At 41.1% G+C, this 20,837-nt stretch overlaps 7 protein-coding genes across 7 annotated transcripts, besides 1 other annotated feature; 6 read left to right on the top strand and 1 right to left on the bottom strand.

Annotated features, from left to right (window-relative positions):
- Window positions 1–804: 804 nt before the first annotated feature.
- On the top strand, window positions 805–1,158 carry CABS01_07464 (uncharacterized protein; the record flags this gene model as incomplete). The annotated part of the gene is made up of 1 exon (XM_060540826.1): window positions 805–1,158. One exon carries the CDS (start codon window positions 805–807, stop codon window positions 1,156–1,158), a length of 354 nt encoding a protein of 117 aa, XP_060402994.1.
- Window positions 1,159–3,771: 2,613 nt separating this feature from the next.
- Window positions 3,772–6,458, top strand: CABS01_07463 (CTP synthase; the record flags this gene model as incomplete). The annotated part of the gene is made up of 11 exons (XM_060540825.1): window positions 3,772–3,846; window positions 4,056–4,112; window positions 4,179–4,226; window positions 4,380–4,407; window positions 4,526–4,655; window positions 4,712–4,816; window positions 4,936–4,960; window positions 5,039–5,066; window positions 5,116–5,252; window positions 5,303–6,295; window positions 6,351–6,458. 11 exons carry the CDS (start codon window positions 3,772–3,774, stop codon window positions 6,456–6,458), a joined length of 1,734 nt encoding a protein of 577 aa, XP_060402993.1.
- Window positions 6,459–7,627: 1,169 nt separating this feature from the next.
- On the top strand, window positions 7,628–9,527 carry CABS01_07462 (uncharacterized protein; the record flags this gene model as incomplete). The annotated part of the gene is made up of 4 exons (XM_060540824.1): window positions 7,628–7,838; window positions 7,944–8,351; window positions 8,429–8,828; window positions 8,891–9,527. The coding sequence occupies 4 exons, from the start codon at window positions 7,628–7,630 to the stop codon at window positions 9,525–9,527; spliced, it is 1,656 nt and encodes a 551-aa protein (XP_060402992.1).
- Window positions 9,528–11,306: 1,779 nt separating this feature from the next.
- On the top strand, window positions 11,307–11,702 carry CABS01_07461 (uncharacterized protein; the record flags this gene model as incomplete). The annotated part of the gene is made up of 2 exons (XM_060540823.1): window positions 11,307–11,554; window positions 11,660–11,702. 2 exons carry the CDS (start codon window positions 11,307–11,309, stop codon window positions 11,700–11,702), a joined length of 291 nt encoding a protein of 96 aa, XP_060402991.1.
- A 772-nt stretch (window positions 11,703–12,474) lies between these two features.
- Window positions 12,475–13,528, bottom strand: CABS01_07460 (ent-kaurene oxidase; the record flags this gene model as incomplete). The annotated part of the gene is made up of 2 exons (XM_060540822.1): window positions 12,475–13,081; window positions 13,206–13,528. The coding sequence occupies 2 exons, from the start codon at window positions 13,526–13,528 to the stop codon at window positions 12,475–12,477; spliced, it is 930 nt and encodes a 309-aa protein (XP_060402990.1).
- Window positions 13,529–17,530: 4,002 nt separating this feature from the next.
- Window positions 17,531–17,599: a sequence feature (Short protein (CABS01_07459, KAK1511501.1) was converted to a misc_feature.).
- A 1,446-nt stretch (window positions 17,600–19,045) lies between these two features.
- Window positions 19,046–19,195, top strand: CABS01_07458 (uncharacterized protein; the record flags this gene model as incomplete). Its single annotated transcript, XM_060540821.1, has 1 exon — window positions 19,046–19,195. A coding segment is annotated over one exon (150 nt), but the record flags the coding sequence as incomplete, so codon positions are not given.
- A 453-nt stretch (window positions 19,196–19,648) lies between these two features.
- Window positions 19,649–19,831, top strand: CABS01_07457 (uncharacterized protein; the record flags this gene model as incomplete). The annotated part of the gene is made up of 1 exon (XM_060540820.1): window positions 19,649–19,831. A coding segment is annotated over one exon (183 nt), but the record flags the coding sequence as incomplete, so codon positions are not given.
- Between the last annotated feature and the right edge of the window lie 1,006 nt (window positions 19,832–20,837).

Raw genomic sequence — 20,837 nt, 5'->3', positions numbered from 1 at the left:
GCAGGAAATACCAGGCCACTTCAAGGTGAGATCTGGTATTGCAACGAGAGGAAAGAAACCCCTTTCGTGACTGCCTTCCCAGCTGCGTGCTTTCTGTGGGAATGGAGCTGACGTCGGGGCGGGCTTTGGGGGGAGCGAGGGGGTAGGGAAGCCTCGGAAATCAGCCATCATCACCTCCCGTCCTCCCCCATTCTGATAGACGCCTCATTTAGACCGTGTCAGTAAGGTACTGAGTAGAAATGGTCGGGGTATTTCACTTGTACGCACCCGTCAATGGTTTCTGCTTCTTTTCAGCCGTCTGTTCCCCTCTCCTCCCATCATACACCTTGCTCACGCCATCTCAATCATCCCACCGGATTTCTCGTCTTTCTTCACGTCGGATGTGTGCTCCTACAAATACCTTACGTTCAGGCACCTACTTTCAACAGCAAGAAGATCCTCCATCCAGCAGTAATTGAGGACCAGCTCTGCATATCCACGTGTGCCCCCTTTTTTCTCCGATTCACGTTATTGCGAGAGACACGCCCTGTCGAATAGCAAAATGCAAATTCCTGCCTCATCTCATCTCATCTCATCGCTTGCTCCGGCCTTTCTTCCCCGCCGTTCCTCAATCTCGCGCCCTTTCTACCTTAACCCACAGTCCAATCCAATCCAATCTAAACCCAGTTCAAACGCACGGCTTCGTCTTTCCCTTTGGCCTTTGGCCTTTGCCTTTGCCACGCTGGCTGTGTGGTAAGGTAGCTGGTTGGTTGGCTGCTAGGCCCGGCCTGGCGCATCTTGTCTCTGCCACGCCGCTCATCAAGGATGGTAGCTTCGGATCCTCTTCTCGTCTCTATTTTTCCAATAACCTTTTGTTCCCTTTTTCCTGTCTCATTGCGGCCAAACATGGAATGGATGTGCTGCTCCGCGCGAGGGCACCTTCATCTGCCTGGATTCCCATGGCTTAAACCCTCCTCGGCTATCTTTCCTGTTTGTGTTGCCGTGCCTCAGTGCCTCAGGGTAACCGTAAGTAAGGTAATAGGTATTGGATGGGGATGGAGGTCCAAAGTAGTCTCCATTCATGGATGTCACCAAGCCCAGCATCGGCCCCATCCGGGAGATGATGGGACGAGAGACGAGACGTGGATGCGCACACTGCACTGCACTGCACTGCACTAACCACACGAGATAGAAAACCACCATCAGCGCTTGCTTCACATCACCTCCAGCTTTGCTCGATCTTGACAAATCCCTGTCAGCTGTGCCTCTACTCGATCTTGTACAGTCTACATCAGGAAGAAGAACTTTCAAGCATCGATTCCCACCTCAGCCGGCGCCATTGCTACTTTATTTCGCTCGCATCACTTTGCCCTTCGCTTCACCGCTCGAACCGATTCAGACTCATACCTCGACGGTTCCCATGTTTCTCCACTCTTGGGCACCCTTGTTGTTGTGGCCAAGCACCCAAGATGCCGGACCGCATGGATGGCCCGCCATTCACATTTACGAATACTCCGTACAAAAGCGTCCCTCCATCCTCGCCAAACCCCCCTCACCAACCCTGAGGCAGTCAATGCCAAAGTTCAGGGACTGCTTAGGTAGAACGTCGCGGGCATTGAGATAGCTTCTCGTTTCGCTCCCATCACAACGCAAGGAAAGCTCCAAGCTTTTGAGCACATCCTGAAACAAATCACCGCCATCACGGGTGTGAGCGTTTCCTGGTGGGTGCAGATCTGCCCAAGAAAAGGCGCACCATCCAACCATCCATCATCATCCCTTCCGAGACCCAAATCTAACCAGCAAACGCCAAAGCTTTAACGCCCGCCAGCCTTGATCTCGGCCCACCTCCCCTCACACCCGACATGGCGAAATCTCATGGAAATCTCATGATTTGTAGTGATTCAGTTCCATATGAGTGTGAGCGTACAGGCTTGCCGCTCTCCGATATAACGAAGCAAGCATCCGTTGCAAGACTACATAAAAAAAAGAACTGACTGGGAGGCCTGCCTTTCTCATGGAGCGCGAGCAACAAAGTATCCCTTCTCTCTCAGCAGGTTGTGCTCAGTATTGGAGCACGGTATTGGTGCGAGATCTCAAATTATATTCCCCTTAACAGTCAGGATAATGGTACAAGACCATTAGAAAATGAGTTTCTGGCAACACTTGCATACATGGTATGTACGGATACCACAGGGCGATGAGCAGAGTTCGTCGAGTCCTGTTCTCCTCTGCTATCCACGGATAGTCCAGACTCCAGCATCCCTCCCCGCCATCTCACCCCCCCTTGTGCTACCGTCCCTTTCCCAGCCCTGCACATCCGCTCTGTGACCAATCTGCACTGAGCTGGTTCAAACGGAACTTGTCTAGCGTAAACGTCGGCTCCACTACTTCTGTGGGGCACAGACCTTCGACGGCGCCGCCAACCTGGATGCCCGATGTTTGTTGTTGGTTCTGCTGCTCCAGGTCATCCCGATACCTATTTATCCTGTAGATGATTGCTATTATGTTATGAGAGAGAACAAGTAGGAAAACATTGATGTCCATCTCGATCATTGCGTCCACAGCTCGTGTTACTTACAACTGCGGCGTAAAAAAGTACCGAAGCAAGTGTCTGGTCTAGGCCTCTTGTTTGAACATACCTTGAAACTTGAAAGTGATATCCGAATTGATTGGCCTTGTGTCTAACATTGTCAAATAGGAATGAATTATCTTGCCCATAGTTTCACAAGTTGCAAATCGATGTTGTTGATAATACACTGCAGGAACAAATCTCACTACAAATAAGTGAGTCGAATTAAGCTTCGCAATACACTACAATGAGAGTCTCGTGTCGTGCCTTTTCGATGTGTTGCGCATCTATCGACTGAAACGTGCCAATGAGCCTTGTTTTTCCTGTGCGTAAGGTTGTGAAGAGCGATACTTTTCACCTTGATTGGAGCCCCGTGGGACGCAAGCCTAGAGACGCAATGGGAAACGCAATTGAGGTCATCGTGGGATCGAGCTCATGATGAATTCCAACTACTGGATGATAATATGGTGTACTTGCATTTCAATTCCATGAGGTCAAGCCCTCGATAGACTCCGTACATGAAGTGGAGTCCACGGGTTGTCTGTCGCCTTTCTCATGTGCGCGAACTTGTGTTGCCATCCTCATTTGGTTTTGGAACCAATTTCAAAGACAGAAAGAAATTCAGCAGAGAGGGTGTGCTTAAGCAAAAGACGATTTGATGCCCTAGAATATGATAATGATAATGTAGGAACCATCTTTGAGCGCTTGAACCGAAGGCTGCTTCTTGTTGAGGCTTTATGCCTTCACGACCAACTTACATGCTGCCCTCGAGACGGGAGTTCGGTGAGAGAAGATGTCACCACGGTGAGCATGGCACGTGAGCAAGCCTCATTTCTCATCAAGGTGTGGCTCAAATCCACTTTACACGACTCACGGACCACCTCCCCCCGCTGTTGCTCGTTGCCCTCCGCTGTGGCAGGACCCCGGTCCCCTGAGGACTTGAGTCCCGAAGGGCGTAGGCAGGCACGCCGCACGCAGAAAAGACCGGGCGGGCAGGCTCAGAGGCTGCACCGGCCGTCATGCGTTATCGATAACCAAAAATTTCTTTACTTCCGACCGCGTCGCGTCCCGCACTTGACTCTTGACTCTCTTTCTTCCCTCCCCTCCATTCTGCCAAACAAGAGTTGATCGCCACCAGACAGCCTCGCCCCCCATCTTGAACGTATACGATACCCTTCTTACGAACGATTTTTGTTGTCCTGTCGCAAAAAAAATCAGCCATCATGCGTTACGTTCTCGTCTCAGGCGGTGTCATCTCTGGAGTGGGCAAGGGCATCATCGCCTCTTCCACGGGTCTGGTGTGTATCCGAATCCCTGTTGAAATTTCCTTATCTACGGGCTGTGACTTCACACTCTGAGACCACACTTTGAGAGCTTTGCCACACCAAGCCATTGGGGATAGCGGGGTGTTTTCTTCATGGGATCTCACAGCCATATCATGCATGCATGCAATGCAGCCAGCCTCGAATGATGCATCATTGCTAACGGTTGGGGTTTCCATGAACAGCTCCTCAAGACCTTGGGACTGCGCGTCACTAGCATCAAGATCGACCCGTACCTGTCGGTGAGTGAAACCTCCCCTGAACCCCTCTCTTGACCGTGTGTCCCAGTAACTGACGATGACATACAGGTCGATGCTGGTCTTATGGCTCCCGCCGAGCACGGCGAATGCTTTGTGGTTCGTATTCCTTGAACCCTGGAGTGCCATTCCTGGTCCGGGGCATAGGGACTAGTGTCTCTATCCAAGCCACACCTAAGATGATGAGGTGTTGGTAATTCTCGGAGCAGTCTGTAATGTTCTGATTTGACGGTAATCGCTGACCATCATCAGTTGCACGATGGCATGGAGGTAGATCTCGGTAGGTGAACCTCTGGACGACAGCTGGCCCATGGATCCCTCCCCCTTTTCTCCCCCGGGGGAGAAGCTATTGCCATTCTTATCAATCGCAAATCTCTGACAACGAGGCTCGCACACAGACCTGGGCAACTACGAGCGCTACCTCAACATCCGTCTGACGGGCGAGCACAACATTACCACCGGCAAGGTCTACAGGCATGTCATTGACAAGGAGCGCCGCGGCGATTACCTTGGAAAGACGGTTCAGGTGTACGTTTGGCCTCCACAGGTTTACCTACATCTTTCAATTTGCTGACAGATGCCAGCGTGCCTCACGTCACCGATGCGATCCAGGACTGGATCGAGCGTGTTGCCAAGATCCCCACAGACGACTCCGGCGAAGAGCCCGATGTCTGCATTATCGAGCTTGGGTAGGTTTCCAGCTGGCCCCCTCTCCAACATATAACCATATACCTGCAAACCGGTTCTTCGATTCGAGATCGCGTCTTCACGAATATCAGTCGGTTCAGATGCTAACATGCTACTACAGAGGCACAGTCGGTGATATCGAAAGCGTACGTTACTCTGGAGACGTGCTAGACGAAGAGGTCGTGCTTTTTGAAGCATTTAAAGCATACTAACACCACATCTAGATGCCCTACGTCGAGGCATTGACTCAATGTTTGTGCTACAAACTCTCCCGGCTGGTTCGACTGCTGACCTCTCATAGTGCGCCACAGAGCCGGAAGCGGCAACTTCATTCAGATCCACGTCTCCTACGTGCCCACCATCCACGGCGAGCAGAAGACGAAGCCCACACAGCATGCCGTGAAGACGGTTCGCAGTTACGGCCTGGTTCCTGATATGGTAGGAATGGTTGTTTCTGATGGTTCGTCCCACTGCTAACGACTGCCCAGATCGCCTGCCGCTGCGAGCAACCCCTTGAGGAGGCTACGGTGAGAAAGATTGCCCTTCTTTGCCAGGTCGACGTCCCTCAGGTCCTCGTCGTTCGCGACATGCCCACCATCTACCAAGTTCCTCTCCTCTTGGAGGAGCAGAACCTTATCCCCTGGCTGCGCAAGGCCGTCAACTTGGACGCTCTGTCCATCCCTCAGTCTCGCATCGCCGAGGGAGCGGCACTATGGAAGACATGGGCTTCCGTCGTCAGCCGCCCGTACGACGGTGAGATCAACATCGCCCTTGTCGGCAAGTACGTCAAGTCTCAGGACGCCTATCTGTCCGTTGTCAAGGCTCTGGAGCACTCGGCGATGCACCTGCGCAAGAAGCTCAACATCTGCTGGGTTGATGCCGAGCATCTCGAGATCCAGGCCAAGTCCGCGGATCAGGCCCAGTACCACAAGGCATGGCACGATGTCTGCACCGCCTCCGGTATCATTGTCCCCGGTGGCTTCGGTACCAGAGGTACCGAGGGTATGATGAAGGTTTCCAAGTGGGCGCGTGAGAACGGTACCCCGTTCCTCGGTGTCTGCCTTGGTTTCCAAACTGCCATCATCCAGTACGCCCGCGACTTCCTCAATATCGCTGACGCCACCTCGGAGGAATTTGATGCCCAGGCCGAGAACAAGGTCGTCATCTACATGCCCGAGATCAGCCGCGACAAGCTCGGCGGTACCATGCGCCTCGGCTTGCGCCCGACCGAGTTCCAGCCCGGCAGCGAGTGGTCTAAGCTGCGCGCCCTGTACGGCGAGGCCGACTCGGTGGAGGAGAGACACCGCCACCGTTACGAGGCCAACCCGGCTTACGTCGAGAAGCTCTCCGAGGCCGGCTTGAACTTCATCGGCAAGGACGACACTGGTGAGCGCATGGAGATCTTTGAGCTCCAAAACCACCCCTATTTCGTTGGAACCCAATTCCACGCAGAGTACCAGTCCAAGGTCCTCAACCCTAGCGTACGTTTGCCCACCCATATCCCCTTCCCTCGCGTGATACTAACAAGCAGGACAGAGACCCTACCTCGGCTTCGTTGCCGCCAGCGCGGGCTGCCTCGACCGCGTGGTCAAGGAGGAGCTCGCCGCTTCCAAGCAGGCCAACGGCGTCAAGCACGTCGTTTAAGAATCTGTTATCCATTTCGCATTTTTTCTTCCAGCATTTCTGAAAAGACGGGATACACGACAAAGAATGTTTATCTCAAAGTAGACATGACATGGGCAGGCAAGACATCCGAGAAGGCAGTTGGGATTGTTTTCTTTTTCTTTACTCAAATCACTAGAGATTATATTGGGCTATCCAGAAATGAACCAACCAAGACAACTCATGAATGAACGCGCGTCTGATTAGATGGGGAACTTATCTTGGGGGCAAGGCGGATGGCATTCTCGGCGGCGCGGGCGTTTTCTTGTTTTAAAATAGGATAAAATCTGCATGTTAGATCATCCTGGGTTACAAATATAGGGGGAATTGCTCTCATTTTCAATCTTGACTGCACAATGCTGCATCTTTTCCAAACGTGCACAGCAACGATGACCGGCCTGCTTGGCCTTTCTCCATTCACCATGGGTTCTCCTTAGTGCAATGTTCCTGTGCTTTGGATTCCCCTTGGCGGATAGGGATAAGGTAGACTTTGAGTGCCTACAAAAAGATGGGTTCACGAGAATCATGCCAATCCATCTGCCGAAGCACGGAAAAGCTGCCAGCTGCGAAGCATACTCCAACGGACGTATTTCCCGCCAATGAAGGTCTGGCGGTTATGTTCATTGAACTTGCTTGTTTGGAACCCTAGGATATGAATGCATCTCACACTGGTCAGCTGCGCACGTGGACATATCGGAGCCATGTCACCATCTTGGTTTGTTATAGGGTTAGAGCGAGATGCGGTGATATGAGCTGCCGTCTTGGCGTAAACGTGGGATTTCTCGTACGTCTTGTATCTTGTCGTTGGTTCGTCTGGATCGTCACCCCGCAGTGAGAGTGAGGGGTGCATGCGGCGACATGGGGATGTTTTCGGGGTGAGGGATGAAGCAGGGGGTGGTTGTCATATCGCTCCAAGTCTATCGGTTGGACTGCCCGGTATCTCCAGATGGTCATCCTGGGAGGGCAAGGTCCGGGGAAGTGCCGTCTGGGCGAATGCCACAGAGCTTAACCGTAGTAGATGTCGAGCCTCTGATATAAAGTTGATGATGAGGGCGTCTTGCTCACCACGCTACCTAGCCTGAGCAGCGACCGCCGCAAGGTCGAGCCTCTCTATCACAGAAATCTTTTCTTGCAGGATAGAAACACCAGCCATGGAGAAGCAGAATGAAGCTACAGGCCACCGCGTCGAGGCGACGACCTCCGCCTTGGACGACGAGAAGAACAACGCCCTCGCACACCGCCACGCGAAGGAGGTCAATGTCCAGTCCGTCGCCCTCGCCGACGCTATTGCCAAAGACAAACCCGACTACAAGTCCAAGTCGCAGATGACGCTCTACGCGATGATGTGTCTCTGCGTTCTGAGTACGTCTCTCAAGCCCCATCCAAACCTCCCTTTTCATAAGACGTGATGACTCTGTAAAAAGATCAAAGACATCCCTTAGCTGACAATCTCCAACTCCACAAAAGACGGCATCATGAACGGCTACGACGGCTCCGTAATGTCCGCCATCAACGCAATGGACCCCTTTCAAGCCCGTTTCCGCATCGGCCTCACAGGCGAGCTCAACGGCGCCGTCTTCTCCATCTACACCGTCGGCAGCATCATCGGCAGCCTGCTGTGCGGGTACATCATGGACCGCTGGGGCCGCCGCGCCTGCATGTTCTCCGGCGCGTCCATGATCGTGCTGGGCTCCGTGCTGCAGGCGAGCAGCTTCCGGCTGCCGCAGTTCTTTATAGGCAGGTTTATCGTCGGTACGGGGACGCCCATGTGCGGGACGTCGGCGCCCGTGTTCTTGGTGGAGATTGCGTATCCTACGTGGAGGGGGTTGGCTGGGGGGTTGTATAATGTTTTGGGGTGGTATATTGGTGCCAATAGTGAGTTTTCCTTTTTTTTCTTTTGGTTTGCTTTCACTTGGATGGATGTCCTTGACAGGAAGCTGACTGTGAGTGAGTGGCCGCGTGGACATGCTACGGCACAAACTTCATCCCCAGCGACTGGGCGTGGCGCATCCCCTACATCGTCCAGCTCGTCCCGGCCACCATTGTCATCTCCGTCGTCTGGTTCCTGCCGGAGAGCCCGCGCTGGCTCTGGTCGCAAGGCCATACGGACCGCGCGGCGGCGATTCTGACAAAGTATCACGGCGACGGGGACCCGCACTCGGCGCTCGTCAAGCTCGAGCTCGACGAGATACGGACGTCGCTGGAGGCCGAGCAGGAGCTGAGGAATAATAACTGGAACTATAAGGTTCTCGTCAACAATCGGCCGAACCGGTACCGCATGTGGCTCATCATGCTTGTTGCCGTGTTTTCACAGTTTATCGGGGGATCGGTGATTTCGTACTATTTACCTGCGTGAGTAACACATTTCCAGCACGAAGCAGAGTGGTACATGGACTGATTATGCATTTTTACAGTATGGTGCGCGGGGTTGGCATCACGGACTCGAGCCGACAACTCCTTCTCAACGGGATCAACACCGTCATATCCTTCGTCAGCGGCATCTTCGGCTCCTTCTTCGTCGACAAGGTCGGTCGCAGACCGCTGTTCCTCTGGGGCACCCTGCTCACGGGGCTCGTCTACATCCCCATCAACGTCCTCGCCGCGAAAGCAGAGCACCACCTAGACGAAGGCACCGCGGTGCCCAAGCCGCAGGCCTACGCCTTCATCGCCATGATCTTCTCGTACGGCATCTTTTGGGGCTTCTGCTGGACGCCGCTGCAGGCGCTGTACCCCGCCGAAATATTGAACAACGAGATCCGAGCCAAGGGGATGGGCGCCAAGGGGTTCATCTCTGGCGTTGCGAGCTTTATCAATACGTACGGGACGTCTGTGTCGATTAAGCATATCGGGTGGAAGACGTATACGATTTTCTTGGTGTTGCATTTTGTGCATCTCGGGTTGATGTACATGTCTTGCGTTGAGACCAAGGAGAGGACGTTGGAGGAGCTGGAGGAGATTTTCAGTGATGCGAAGCCGGTGAAGAGGAGTTTGCAGAAGACTACTGTTGTTGTTGATCGTGGGTTGGGAGTCAAGATCAAGGACGATGCTTGAGTGCCGGGTTTCCTTTTTGGACTACCTGAAGATCGGTACCCTAGCTTGGGATTAATCATTGCTAGGACTATACGCGTAGGACAAAAGGCCGAGGGGTTTCATGACTTCCTGTTATGGAGCGTTAGTCGAGAAGTGAGGAAGGACCGACCTGATGGTCTGAAGATTCTACAGAAATCAAAACTTGGAAAGAAAGTTAACAAGACCGGACCGATCGAGGGGTGAACATGGATCTAGGAATAGACCGGAGACTTCACGGTCTAGTCGGGGCCTCTACAGCCCAGAACCCCTCGGCCATGCGGCCTGATCTTGTTGAGAACCAGAAATGATTCACTCTTCATAAAGGTTGGTGACGTTGAATGAGGAAGTTATACCTCAGGCAGCTTCCGCCATCTACTTATTCATCTCATGTATATTCAAGAAATCACAAGATCACAAGAAGCGGAAGTCATTGAGGAGGCTCATATAATAGCTCTTCTCCGCTTCATCCAGTGATTCATATGACATCTCAACGCAGTATCCCATATGTAGTCAAGCGACTCAAGCCTATTCATGCGGAACCACACTATACATACGAGAGAACCTGTCTGATTGTAGGGTCTCCAAGGTCCTTAGCCCGATTCACCTTCTCCCTCCTTTAGCGCACTCTTGTTCGAGACTGAGGACTACTAAAGGCGTGGTACGCACAGCGACTTTGAAGACTCTAAGCATCGAAACAACTCAGTTTAGAAGGTAGTATGTGGACGGATAGACAGCAATTGAATAACACCTGAAGCAAGAAATTTCACAAGAGATCGCCCTGTTTCAATTTGGTAGAGTCAAGACTCGCCTTGGCCCATCTGACCTTTACGGCACGGGTCATGGAGGCATACAAACTGCAGGGCGAAATCGACAGCTGACAGTTTTGCGCGTGTGAAAACGCCTTGACAGCTCTTAGAGAGCCTTCCAGGGTCGGTGTGGGCTTGTTCACGCGACCGCAGTCTTGAGATGCGTTCTTCGTAGAGCTGGGGTGAATTGTGAATTGACTTCTTTGGCTGCTCGGTACCGGGGTCACGTGTGAAGGTCGGTTTCGGATGTGACTCTTAGACCAAGTTAAAATTTGATAGGACAAGGGCATATATGATTCTCTAGATCGCAGGCAGCTAATTTGGAAGGTCATTACTTGACTCGGGCTGGTCGTGTGCCTGAGTCGCTGAAGCCTACGAGGTTGGATGTGCCTAGTAATAAAGTAAGGTTCTAAGTCGTCCCATACTTGATATTTTCCCACGTGGCTCTGCGCATTGACTGAGCTCTCAATGGCCAAGATTCGCCGAGATGGAGTTCCCCGAGGCCGATAATTTAAAAGCTGCCATGAGTCGTAGTTGCCCGGCACTCGGTTGCCTAAAAAGAGAAGGAAAGGAAAAGAAAGTGGTGGATATTAAGCTTCATTCTGATACAGCCAGATTTTCGTATCAATCACTTTCATTCCATTTACGCGGATTCCACGGACAATGGCATCCCACAATATGCTGTGCGATGAAGCCTTGTCAAGGAGAGATTTATATTTCACAGTTAGTCTGACCTACATCCCTAATCCCGGTCTTCATATTCACGAACAAATTGAGGGCATGGATTGAAGAGGATTGATTTTTAGAGACTCTTAGGTACTTAATGAGGAAACCAGTTCCTTGGCTTGTGTCAAACTTGCCATACCAATGTCTTGCCGCTTCTCGATTCACTCCTTCCAAAACGAACCTACCATAAACGCCTTTGATTCCAGAGCTTCATCAGCCCCGAAACAAAATGCAATTCTCCTCAATCTCTTCGATACTGGCGCTAGCCACAGTCGCCACAGCTATCCCCGCAAGCGATGGGTGCCGCATGACGGAGGGCGTCAAGACCACCTGTGTCATGTCGAGCAACCGCATGGCCTGCGACTGGCCGGCGTCATGCCCGGTTGGCCAGAGGGTCAAGTTCGTCGACAACGCGCCGCAGTGCAAGGGTAAGGATTGGGGTACGCCTTGCACTGGATACTGGAAGTGTTGCCCTCGGTAAATGTCTTTGTTGGACTGAAGTTGGGAAGAGTGAAAGGTAATTCTCAAAAAGAGAAACTTTGCGCGTGTACTTTTGCAACGCCCGACTAACAATCAGCCTAGTATACCCTGCATATATGAGGATTTGGTGTCTGAGGTTCTGTGATTATAGATCCGGGCTTTCAGTGGGAGAAGTTGGTGCTGGCTTAGCCACCAATGCATTGAGTCAACAGGGGCTGTCGTCCATAAGCTATCACAAAGAAAGATGTTTATATCGTGTGAGCCCTAGTTTCTGCCGTAGTGTTTCAAGTCTACGAAGGCACAAGGGAATGACGGAAATTGTCGTCAAATATGAAATCTGCAAATTTCCACCAAGAAAAATATTGATATCCCTGGAGTTTACTGACTTAGAGCCAATTGTGAGACTTTAAGGTACGTCGTTGCTGAAATCTTTTGCTAAGAAAACTCCGTTGCAACCTTTCACTCACTATCACCACCATTTTCCGGCCGAAACGTCACACCTCAGTGGCTATGACGGAGAGTGTGTCAACTATTGTGGAATTCGAAAGACTTCATTTACCATTAAGACGCGCTAGGATATGTGGCAAAGAAAATTAGCTTGTATGGGTTGATATTATGTTGCTATGCTGAGCTGCCACTCGTACCGAACAGCCCCCAATTCTCTCCGAGGCGAGGGGCTGGTATGACGCACGAATCTCAAGCTCAATCAGTTACCCGAGATGCTGACGATGGTAAACCGTGGTGTTGTCGGTGCGCCACGCGACCGAGGCGCGTAAAACAAGCGACATTGCCCTTGATGCCTAGGTATCTTCGCTGCAAAGCAAATTGAGGTCTTATCCAGGGCTGCGGCAATGAGTATCGATCACGAGGAATTTCGGGGTCACTCCCTCCTCAAGTTCTCCAACTATAGAACCCACTCAGGTGCATTTTCTTAACATAATCGTCTTCCTATGATCCGGTTCGATCATGTCGCCTCTCACGATATTCTTATACCGCTCCATGACACCTTCTGGCATTCGAATATCGTATTCCAAAAGAAGTCTTGCAATGAGCATCTTAATCTCTGTAGCAGCAAAAAAGCGGCCTGGACACGCGTGGCGGCCAAAGCCAAAGGCCATGTTCTCCTTGGTCGATGACACGAATTGAAACTGTTCCTTGTTTGCATGCTGTAACGGATCGCTGCGGGCCTCGCTGCGGATGGACACGAAGCGGTAGGGATCGACTTGGGTTGATTCAGTGTAGTAAAGATTGTCTTGTATTGGGCCGACCATGGGCACCGCGATGTTGGTGCCAGGTAGGAGCTGAGTGCCATCTTTAAGCGTCACTGGTTTTGTGATAGTTCGCATGAAGCTGATTAAGCTGGCGGGATTGAAACGTTGGAACTCGCGTAAGACTGAGTCGAGCAGCTTCATCTGGAAGAGGGCGCTAGTTGACCATTCGTTCTCATTGGCGGCTAGAACAGATTGGACCTCTTTTCGGAGAGCGGGAATGACATCGGGACATCGTGCAGCAATGTCATACAACCTTTCGTCCGGTCAGTCTGATGAGCCACGTCGCCTCCTCGAACATTTTATGGCCTGGGGTGACCTACGTATGCGTGGCTGCCATTGTGGTGGTGTGGATAGCAACGATGCTCAAGCTGAGCTACGTTTCGGCGAGCTGCTCATTCTTGCCCATGCCAAATTTGCTAGATTTGACAATGAACCATTGCAGCAAGTCCCCTGGTACCTCGGTAACTTCTTTGTACAACCTTTTGCGTGCTTCAATGACTGGGATCAGGACTTGGGCAGCGCGGCGTCTATGTTCAGCCAACTTCTTAATCTCAGGGACATATTGTCTGCCGATGAAGCGCAAGAACTTTGGCCACTGCCTAAAGAGGTCGACGACAAACATAGTGCTGGCCTCTAGATACTCTTCTTTATAGCAAAGCTCGGGGCCAATGAAGACGCGGCCGGAGAAGATAGCTACCATTTTTAGTAGTTTCTCATAGAGTACTACTATTAATAGGTATATAACGCAGGGAAGAAGCTCACAGGGGCTAACTGCTATTAGGGTCTAAAAAATAAATTACTAAAATCTACCCTTTCCTTAAGGTATACTACTAGCGCTCTATATATACCTAAGCTACTCCTTTATTACTTAGTCCCCTTTTTTATACCCCTTAAGCTATTTTTTAACTAATAAAGCTTAATTAGTAAGGCTTAATAGGGTACTCTTTTTCTTAATATTACGACTTAATATACATAACTAAGACTAGGGCCCGCCCCGCAGGCTTATAGTAGCTATAATATACTATATATATAAAAATACGGGAATATAGGGCGACTCTTATAAAATAAAAGAACTATAAATAAGTTATATATAGATAAGAAATAATAATTACGTAATAAGGTAATTACTATAATTACTCTAAGTAATTACTTATTAATATTTACTAAGTAATTACTTAACGAATAAAAGTAATTATTAATAAAGGATATGTTTATAAGTAAATTTATATATAGTATAAACTTAAGCCGGGCTTAAGGATAGACTTTTTATAACTTCTTTAATAATTAACTTAGTATTAGATCTTATAATCGCTTTTAGCTATTTTTAATAAAAAACCCTTTTAATAAGCTTACGATTAATTACTAAAGCCTTACTTACTTTACGACTTATAAATATAACTTTAAAAAAGCTATTTACGATTATAATATTATTTACTTAGTACTCGTAGCCTTAACTTTTATTAATATACTTATTATAACTAGCTAATTATAATACTTTAATTACTTTTATTTAATAAGTTTATTCTATAAAAAACTAACTAAATAATATAAATATATTAATTATTAATAATAATAATACGGCGCAGCTTATTAAGGTAGCTATACTTACTATTTAATAATTATATAATATAATACTTAAACTTAAAAATAAAAATAAATAACTTTATACTTAGCTTATAGTACTCCGACCTCTTTTAATACTTAAAGCTAAGTACTCTAAACTAGAACTCTATAATAGGTCCCCGGATATTCTTTAAGGATTTTTTATTTAAACTAAGGCTTATTTATACTATTACGGGACCTTTTTTATTATTAAAATAGATAAGGTTTATTACGTAGTTTTATTTTTTAAAAAGGATACCCTCGCTTAGTTCGAACTTTTTATAAAAGATTACTTTAAAAACGAACGTAATATTTAAAATAAAAATATTAAAAAGATTTTTAATAACTATAACGAGTTTAAAAAAAAACTTAAAAAAACCTTCAGTAACCCTAATAAAAAACGAATTACTAAACGAAGGCTTATAACCCTTATATAAAAGGGATTAGTTAATAAGTATATATCTAAATTTAGGTAAATTACCTCTAAGCTCGATTAGGGTAATAAAGTACTTATAATAGCCTTTTATTATAGCCTAAAAAAAGAAGTTAAGGATAACCTCTCTTATTAAGACCGACTTAATAAGCTCTATAATTATATTAATATAATTATTAAAATTAATAATCGACTTTACGAACGATGCTTTAAATAAAAAGGATAAAATACCTAAAATAACTAAGCTAAACTTAATAATAAACGTAAATATAGATTAATAACTATTATAATAGGGTATTATAGCGGACTAATAAACCTTAGTATTATTAAAAGGGAATAACCTCGCTAAAAAAAGGACTTTAAGTATTATAACTACGATAAACTAAGATATATAGTTAGAGATTATTAATAACTTAAGCGTATTTAATACTAACCTATTCTAAAAAAGCGAGCTAATATTATAAGTAAAAAAGTTCTTTACGAATAACTCTTATAAATAGCCTACTATAATAACGGCTACTTTACTTATTAAAATAGTAAAGAATAAATAAGATAGTACTCTAAATAACTTAAGAATAATAAATAATTTACCTTATTACTTATTAAAACCCTAGTAGTAATAATAAAAAAAAAAGAGATACTTACCTATCGACCCTATATTCTTAAAAAGAATAATATTAAATACTTTATTATATTCTCTTAAATTTATAAAAATATAAAAAAAAAGGGCAAAACGGACCCTATTACGAAAAATATGCTTAACCTCTTTAAAGGACGAATTAAATAAAAACTCCTAGTTAATATAAAAAAATAGCTCTTTAAGCTTAAAAAAAGAGGACCTAATACGAAAAGAATTATAAGTAGCCTCGTATATATAGCGCAACGAAATAATATAAATTAAAAATAACTTATTAAGTTTTAAAAAGAACTTAATTTAAATAAAATACTAACTAAGTCTATTTATATAATACGACGAGTAAATATTAATAAAAAATTTATTTATAAAATTAAGGAATAGTTTAAGAACCTCGTATACGAAAATAAGATCGAAGTACTTAAAAAACCGACTCTTAACTTCGGAATTATTAATAAAAAAAGAATCGATTTTAAAATTAAAAAAGAAAATATTAAAATAAGAACTAGCTCCTTTTATTTTAATAAAATAAAATTACTCTATAATTCGGATAAACCTCGTAATATTACTTAACGACGTACTTAAATAGAGATCGATTATAAAGCACTACTTAGCGTTAATAATATTAGTTTTAAAAAAAACGACGACGAACTACGATATAAGTATATTTATCTATTCGAGGATAACTAAATTATTTAGTTTTATAGAACTAAAAAATATAAAAAGGTTATAATAACCCCCTATATGGATAGAGATTACTCTTTACTTAACCCTAAAGACCCCTTTTATAAAGAATTATTTTAAATAGAATACCTAGATAATAAATACCTTTAGTACCTTATATATAAATAAGATAGTCGCTTTTATTTATAAAGACGTAATAATAAGCTTATTAAGGATATTTATATAAAAGACTAACTACTTAGCTAAATATTACTAAGCTTTAATAATAATGATAAAATAATATTCGGACCAAACCTTAACTTCTTTATAAAATACCTTAATAATAAATATATAAAATAAAAGGATTATAAATACGATTAATATTAAGTCTATTATATTAAAAAAATAAAAATATAAAGAGAATAATAAAAACTATACGAGTAAGGCGCTCGATAGAAAAAGCGTATATTAAAAAACTAAAAAAGCTAATTATAAAAGAATAATAAAAAGTAAAAATAAAAAAAAAGTTCCTATATATAACTAAATAATATAACGACGTATACTTACGAATTAACCTCGATATTTATAAATAAGGATTAAACGCTATTATTAATAGTAATATATAAAAAAGTTATATTTTACTAAGAATAGTAAATAAACTTAACTTATTATAAGTATAGAAAAATAACTTATATTAACTATAAATAGTAAAAAGAGAACGAGTTAACTATAATTATAAATATATTAATTAAGAGACCGTATACTTCTTAATATATATTAATAATTAATAAAAATAATTATAATATAATATTATAGAAATCGGAAATATTAATATTATCTTAAGGATCTCGTAGTTATAAAAATATAACTTATGGATAGATTAGATTACTAACTAGGTCCTCTAAGAAAATCTAGTTACTAAACGACCTAAAAAAAAGGGTTTAAACGGATTTTTAAGAACTCCTAAAAAACGAGAATAAATATAATATATAATTTTTATTAAAATAGTAAAAAGCTTTAGAAAGTTTATAACTAGTATTAATAATCGAGGATCATAACGACTTTAGACTATACTTAAGGAGTACTAAATATATATAAAACTATTTATAAAACCTAAAAAAATAGGATTACTAAAATATAATAATTAAAATATAAAAATCGAGCTTAAAGAAGGGACATAACCTAGGTTCTATTTAATATACTTAATAAATTAAAAAAAATAAGAGTACTTTAACGAATATATTAATAAGAAACTTAAGAAGGGATATATTTAACTATTAAATTCTCTTATTAGATTCCCTTTATTTTTTATACTAAAAAAGGGCGGAAAATTAAGACTTATTATTAACTATAAAAAACTTAACGAAATTATGAAAAAGAATTACTACCCCTTACTACTTATTACTAAGTTTAGAAATCTATTTTATAGAGCTAATTAGTTTACTATTATAAATCTTAAAAAAATATTTAATTAAATTCGAATTAAAAAAAGAGACGAGTAAAAAATAGTATTCTAAATTCGTAAAGGACTCTTTAAGTATCTCGTTATACCCTTCGGACTTACTAATACTCCGGTAACTTTTTAAATAATAATTAACTATATACTCCGGGAGTACGTTAATATTTTTATTATTATTTATATTAATAATATTCTTATCTTCTCCCCCGACTTTAAAATATATAAAAAACATATTTATATAGTATTTTAAAAGCTTTAAAATACTAAGCTATATACCGAACTTTTTAAATACGAATTTTATATATAAAAAGTAAACTTTTTTAAATATACTATTATACTAAGATAAATCTATATATAAGTATTAAAAGTAAAAGTAGTTAAGGACTAGCCTATACTATAAAACGTTAAAAATATATAAGGATTCTTAGAATTTATTAATTTTTATTAATAATTCCTTAAGGACTATATTAATATAGTTAGACCCCTTAATAACTTAATATAAAAGGATACCCCCTTTATTTAAGATTCTAAGTATAAAGAAGTATTTATTAAAGTTAAAAATATAGTCGTTTCTAAACTAGTTATTATAATCTTAGACCCTTAAAAACTTTTTAAAATTAAGATTAATACTTTAGACTTTATTATAAGAGCGGTCTTAGGATAATAAAATAAATAAGGAAAACTTTACTTATATTATTTTTATTCTAAAGTATTTTATAGAGCAGAATTAAATTAATAAATTTATAATAAAGAACTAATAATAATTATCGAAGTATTTTAAGAATAGAAACTATAGTTATTTAGAACTAAGTACGAAGTTATAATCTATATAAATTATAAGAACCTCGTAAACTTTATAATAAATAAAAATCTAAATAAATAATAAGTTAGATAGAGCGAATTCCTATCTAAGTATAATTTCTAAATTATTTATTAAAAAGGTTTAGAAAATAATAGAATAAACGCTCTTAATAAAAAACCTAATTACAAAGTCGTAGTTCCTAAAGAAATATAAGTTATTTTTAAATAGGAGAAGGATAGTAGCTTTATACTAACTATAAAGCTCCTTATAATAGTTAAAAAGATTAATACTAGCTCGATTAAAAAAATAACCCCTAAGTTTATTATAAAAATTTATAGTATACCGGTATATAGCTATTAAGGAATTATTAAAACGTAAAAACGGATTTATTAGTACTATAATAAATCCGTTATACGTACTAAAATTATAAAAATAATTAAAGACTGCGCGACTTATAAAAAAAATAAAAATAGCCTATATAAGTTTTATAACGAGCTATAACTATTATAACTATTAATAGAAATATAGTAATTAATTATATAGAACTTTATTATTAAATTACTAAAGTTTAAAAAACTATTTATTAAAGTATAGTACAATAGTATTTTAGTTATAGTTAATCGACTTACTAAGTTTATATATTTTATTCCCTATAAAGAATTAAATACTATAAAAAACCTAGTATATATATTTACTAAGGTTATACTTTCGAACTATAATTTACTAAAAGAAATTATCTTTAATAAAGATAAGCTATTTATTTTAAAATTTTAAAAATCCTTAATTTCGTAACTTAGTATAGATTATAAACTATTAATATTATTTTATTTATAAACTAATAAATAGATAAAAAGAATTAATTAGATCTTCGAGATATACTTTCGTTATTATATAAACTATAATTAAGATAATTAGGTAGTATTTTTATTAATAGCTTAGTTTATATATAATAATATAGTTAGTAAAAGTATAAGAAAATCTCCGTTTTATTTTAATTACGGATTCTAATTAATAGTATATAGAGAAGTATAATAAGGACTATAAGTTATAAGAGCTATAGTAAATATAAAAAAGCTTAAAGAGATTTATAAATAAGTATTAATAAACCTCGAGTTTATATAATAACGTATAAAAAAGAACGTAGATAGATTAAAAATTAGAGGACTATTTTTAAAAAAGGGGGATAGTGCCTATCTCCTTTACTATAATATTAAAACAAAACGACTAAGTAATAAATTAGATTATAAAAAACTTAGACCTTTCGAGATTATTAAAAAAGTCTTACTAGTTAATTACGAATTAAAATTACTAAATACGATACGATACTATCCCGTTTTTTATATTTTATTACTCGAACTTATACTAAAAGGTTTATATATAGAAAATTATATTATTGTTAAACTAAACTAACTAAAATACGAAGTTAAACAAATTATTAACTATAAAATTAAGAATAAAACATAGGAATTTCTAATTAAATAGAAAAACTATAAATATAAAAAAAACACATAGGAACCTATTACGAACCTTTAGAACTCTTAGGAATCCTTTTTAAAATACTAAAGTTAAAATTAAAACTAAAACTCCTAGCTATTATAATATCTTAATTAATTACTTTAAAAATATTACTAAACTACGCCTCTCGCGCAGTAGCCGACTTATCCTTATTAATAATACTAAAGAAATTAGGAATCGCTTTTCCCTTTTTAAATACTATCCTTTTTTTTTTTAAAAATAATCTAACTTTAATAGAAATTAATTTATTTTAGCTTACGCACGATATAAGGCCTTTACCCGTTTTTAAAAAAAAAGCTCCTTAGCCTCTTTTTTACGTTCTAACCTATTAGCTTTAAATAAAAAACGATCTATTATAAATATAATTAATATAAAAAATACTAATAAAAAAAAAGAAACCTATAATTATATATAGTACTAGTAATCGTATTATAAGAACGACTATAACGTATATACTTATAATACCTTAATTTACTTTTTAATATCTTATATTTTCGCCCTAACGAACGGTAAAATAAGTAAAGTATTATAATTTCGAATCCTCGCTCCTTAATTTCGAGAGTAAGCTTTAGTTAATAATATATTAAAAATCTAGCGAATATCTTAGTATTTTTAAAAAAATTACTTAACGAGCCCTAACCTGGGCTATAATAACTTATTTATAGGTTTATAAAGATAAGACCTTTAAAAAGGAGACCTAATATTACGACTTAATATATATAACTAAGACTAGGGCCCGCCCCATAAGCTTATAGTAGCTATAATATATTATATATATAAGAATATAAGAATATAGGGCGACTCTTATAAAATAAAAGAACTATAAATAAGTTATATATAAATAAGAAATAGTAATTATATAATAAAGTAATTACTATAATTACTCTAAGTAATTACTTAC

This window comes from Colletotrichum abscissum, assembly GCF_030869225.1.
Source record: "Colletotrichum abscissum strain IMI 504890 chromosome Unknown Scaffold_16.1, whole genome shotgun sequence".
Taxonomy (NCBI): Eukaryota; Fungi; Ascomycota; class Sordariomycetes; order Glomerellales; family Glomerellaceae; genus Colletotrichum; species Colletotrichum abscissum.
This window is presented reverse-complemented; position numbering and strand designations above follow the sequence as displayed.